Source organism: Olea europaea, chromosome 18 (genome assembly GCF_002742605.1).
Source record: "Olea europaea var. sylvestris chromosome 18, O_europaea_v1, whole genome shotgun sequence".
Classification (NCBI taxonomy): domain Eukaryota; kingdom Viridiplantae; phylum Streptophyta; class Magnoliopsida; order Lamiales; family Oleaceae; genus Olea; species Olea europaea.
In genome coordinates this window covers 26,996,375-27,000,728 of record NC_036254.1, presented here as the reverse complement: position 1 = coordinate 27,000,728, position 4,354 = coordinate 26,996,375, and the positions used below count along the sequence as shown (strand labels likewise).

Sequence of the window (4,354 nt, the reverse complement as noted above, 5' to 3'; positions counted from 1 at the left end):
AGAGGCAATAATAGAGGAAAATATATCTCTTTGATGAAAAAGCAAAAACGCATGTGAAAATGTAGACCCCAGGAGGAAAAGAACAGAGAGGCATGTGAGCATTTTTCAAATTCTGATGTATGCAATAATGTAATAGACCAATAATAGCAAGTTTGAGTCATGTATAAATAGAGATTTTTGGGGAAAGATTGGGGCATCTCGAGTTAGAAACCATTCTCTTTTCTTAAACTTTGTTTAAAACCAGTTTTTTCGAAAACCCCTTGTATACAATAGAAACATTGTATAAATCATTATATAAATAAAATTTTAATCTTTTGATATTGGAAAAATATGAATTTCTAAACTTCCTATCCCATAAATTCTTGACAGATTGAAAAAGATAATTTCTTTCTTACTTTAACAAAGAGAGAATTTTCTTTACTTAAACTCTTTATTCTTAATTCTAAGAAAATATACAGTGAGGGCAAGAAATTGAAATAGCATAATTCCCATTAAGGCAAAAGGTCATTTGAGGGAGCAGTTTGCAGATTCAGAACCTGAAGGTCACTCGGTTCTAAGAATACAGATTTAAAATCAAAAGTAAGGTAAAATTATTGTATTTGTTAAATTTAGAAAGAATTCTTCTAATATCTTGAAAGAATCGTAGGGATTATTACTTTTCATGTTTGCAAAAAACTTATCTATCATGTTATTATTATTCATAAAACTTGTAAGGAATTATCTAAATGATGCCATGTTATACAATAAAGGATTAGATAATCTGTTAGAAAGATTATTAGAAAAATAAAAAATATTTTTTCTCAACTAGAGACTATGGATATATCATCTAAGAAATATGATAATCTTAAATAATTAGCACATATAAAGATTGAGGACCTGAAGAGGAAAATTACACTATGCATTTCATTGCCATTCGAAGCTCATCGGATAGTGAACAGAGCCGTTGCAAGCCTAAAAATGGCCGCAGCTGACACCAAGTGGAACACCACTGCTCTTCTTGTCATTGACATGCAGGTCCTCGTCGATCCCTCCTCTCCTTTTCTTTTCTTTTCAAGTTCAACTATGCATTCTATCAAAAAATTTATAATTATCTTGTTCTTCAGAATTTTTTATAAACGGGTACACTTTTATTCGTATATTTTCATTTTGAATAATAATTCGATATTTTATTGAAATTATAATAATGACTTCATGGGTTCTTTCTCTGTTATCATTTTTTTGAAGAATTTGATACTAAAATTTTTTGTTTTGGTACTTTTCTGTTCAGAACGATTTTATACTACCAGGTGGCCCGATGCACGTGAAAGGTGGCCAAGATATTGTGCCTAATGTTATCAAGGCTGTTGAGATTGCTAGAAGCCGTGGCATTCCCATTATATGGGTTACTTTCTAATTTTTTCTGTTTATGTTGAAGACTGAATTTGAAATAAATAAATGTTGATAGTTTACAGGAGGTGGTTCAATATGTTATTGACGCTGGCCATGTTCTTGAGTTAAATTTTGGCGCCACTTTCATGAAAAATTTGTTGCTTTAGCTTTAAGATGCGCTGTTTCAATAGTTAATGAGTTGAGTATGTTATTTTGGTATGCCATATTTTTTTTTTCTCTTAATGGGAATGAATAGAATTAGAATTAAGTTATATCTGGTTTTAATGAATATGTGATAATCTTTGAGTCCCCTGTCAGATAGACTAAAGCAAAGAATACGTGCCTGATTGAATTTGATTTCCGAAATGGGTATTTTCAGATTGAAGTTGGATCCTACAGAAGACAGAGGCTTTATGTTTTGCATTTTGATCTTTCTTGATAATTGTGCATTTGTAATTTTAATAAAGTAGGAAAACAACTTCTTGAAGTCCTTAAATTTTATTGCAAATGTCAAGAATCATAATGTTTGAAATGGCAATTGAAAAATGGGGCTTAGGTTGTTCGTGAGCACGATCCTTTGGGAAGAGATGTGGAATTGTTCCGTCGGCACATGTATTCTGCTGGAAAACCAAAACCAACTTCCAAGGGTAGCGCTGGTGCAGAACTGGTTGATGGGCTAATAGTCAAAGACGATGACTACAAGCTCGTTAAGACACGGTTTAGTGCATTTTTTAACACACACCTTCATTTGTATCTTCAGGGTGCCGGAATTAGTAATTTAGTTATCACTGGTAAATAATTTCTGTACTCCCACCAGTTTTTTGAGTTGGCTTCTTTACTTGTGATAGAAGTCAGATTTTCATTCGTTAGTTCACCTATATAGGTGTCCAAACTCCAAATTGCATCCGGCAAACGGTCTTTGATGCAGTAGCATTGGATTATCAGACAGTTACCGTCATTGTTGATGCCACTGCAGCTGCGACATCCGACATACATCTTGGTATGCAATTTTTCACTTAAGTTACACTGCCTTTGGTATATAAGCTGAAGTACATTTTTTCTTTATTTTGAGAAAAATTATGTTTTGTGTGACTGCTGATGAACTAGATGCAACTACGGTATAGTAATAGTTGGGCATCCTCTTGAACCCGAAGTTGCAATTTTGAGAATATTGCGGTCAATCATTGTGTGGTGTTGAAAACCTAATTTAAATAAACAACTCTATCCCCTTTCTAGCAGTATAAACTTTTAGTTATGGTGGATCAATATAATGTCACAGGTCTAGAGTTCACATATTGCAACCCACCTATTTTCAAAAATTGTGCACGCATCAAGGATTTGATGAAAAAAAAAAATGAATTTGGCTTGTAAATGAGGAGCATCTGAGGATATAATTTAAATAAATAAGTTTGTCCCCTTCTCAATAGCTCAAGATTTTAGATAAAGTGGTTCAACATGTAAATATTCTACTTTCAATACAATAGATTAGCACATATACTTGTACACCAGTGTGAAGTAGTCTACCATTGATAGCCCTTCTTCTTTTCCTGCAATCACAAGAACATATGCAATGGCCTTTTCAGTTATTTCCGTTGCAGTGTAAATCTTTTCATAAAAGATTTCGCAGGTTTATTTTTATTCCACTAAATGATTATTCATTAACATGGATTGCTTAATGGAACTTTACATTGTATCTTGTAACTAGTATTTTGATCTCATCTTCATTGATTACTACAATGGTGTTGTGAAGGATCTTCTTTACAACGATTAAATTATTACATGACAAATATATTATTTGAAGAGATGGTTCTTAGATTTGAAGTATGTGCTATTGTTCTTGGGTTGTGTCAACTATAATTGTTGGCTTTCTAAGCCTTTGTTCACTTTCTGGAATTGCTTTGAGAAACTGGAATCAGTAAAACCTTAGCTCAGGTGAATTGGCCAAAATGGGCAAAAAGGGTAATTGTGAAATTGCATTAATATGTTCATCTAGAGGGTGGGAGATCAAAACTGTACATTTTATATAGGCTAGCTAATTTGATTTGTGTAAACTCGTTGAGAATATCTACAACTGAAAAATCACAAAGGAAATTATAGAGAAGAGCAGATAGAATGAGCTATGGACTTGGACAAATGACGCGATGAAAAGTTTCAGCTTAGAAAATATATCTTAGCCTATATTTGGTCCCGCTTTTTTTTTTTTGACAAGAAGCCATTTTCTCAACCAATGATGTGGGTTCAGTTTGATTTTTATAAGAGATATGTTACACAAACAGGACTGAGGATAGGGTTCTTAAATAGGGGGACACGTATCAAATACCGATTGGAAACTTTGAAAAAAAAATAATAAAAAAAAAAAAAGCACCAACCAACTGCTGACACGTATTCCCTGTCTCCAAAACCCCTGTTTGATTAGCATAATTGTTTTTATAATATATTGTGGTAGGCCCATTATGACAGCAAAGAATGTAAATTTGTTTCTGACTTTTTTGCTGTAATGTCGGATTTGTCCTTGACTAAACGTCACAATTACTCTTCATAAGTCTTGTATGAATTTATTGGGAGGGTTCTTTAGATACACTTGTTTCGGGGTATATGCGGTACTTGGAGGGATAGAATAGATATCCTAGTCAGCCTACATAAACGATTTCTTTCCTTATTTTTAGGTTTAAAATTTGAATTAAGAAGAACTTGAAATATTTTTCATAATAAAATCTGCTTATAAGTATGTTTTAAAGTAAATATTCCATTTATTGGTGAAAGCTAGAAGAAAATAATTGTGGGGGCAAATTTCATAAAATATTAATTGTGAGGGGCAAAATTTGAAAATTATGATTTTTTTGAAAATCTTGAAAAAACTTTGGGCAAAATAACATATTTGAAATTTATTGTGGGGGAAGAGCCACTATAAATCCACCCTTGGTTGGAAGTCGGAAATACTTGAGTTAATTTCAAAATAAGTAACTTTTTTTTTTTTTTTTTTTCC

General features: G+C 32.5%; 1 protein-coding gene across 1 annotated transcript; it reads left to right on the top strand.

Annotated features, from left to right (window-relative positions):
- The first annotated feature begins 881 nt into the window (after nucleotides 1-881).
- Nucleotides 882-2,475, top strand: LOC111368019 (probable inactive nicotinamidase At3g16190). Its single transcript, XM_022989182.1, has 4 exons — nucleotides 882-1,014; nucleotides 1,268-1,381; nucleotides 1,925-2,159; nucleotides 2,252-2,475. The coding sequence occupies exons 1-4, from the start codon at nucleotides 958-960 to the stop codon at nucleotides 2,386-2,388; spliced, it is 543 nt and encodes a 180-aa protein (XP_022844950.1). The 5' UTR covers nucleotides 882-957; the 3' UTR covers nucleotides 2,389-2,475.
- Nucleotides 2,476-4,354: the final 1,879 nt, after the last annotated feature.

Bases quoted from the DNA above. Each gene is read 5' to 3' on its own strand.
- LOC111368019 (XM_022989182.1), top strand. From the start codon at position 958: ATGGCCGCAGCTGACACCAAGTGGAACACCACTGCTCTTCTTGTCATT. The intron at 1,382-1,924 runs GTTACTTTCTAA...AATGGGGCTTAG, and splicing joins GTGGCATTCCCATTATATGG to GTTGTTCGTGAGCACGATCC. The intron at 2,160-2,251 runs GTAAATAATTTC...TCACCTATATAG, and splicing joins TAGTAATTTAGTTATCACTG to GTGTCCAAACTCCAAATTGC.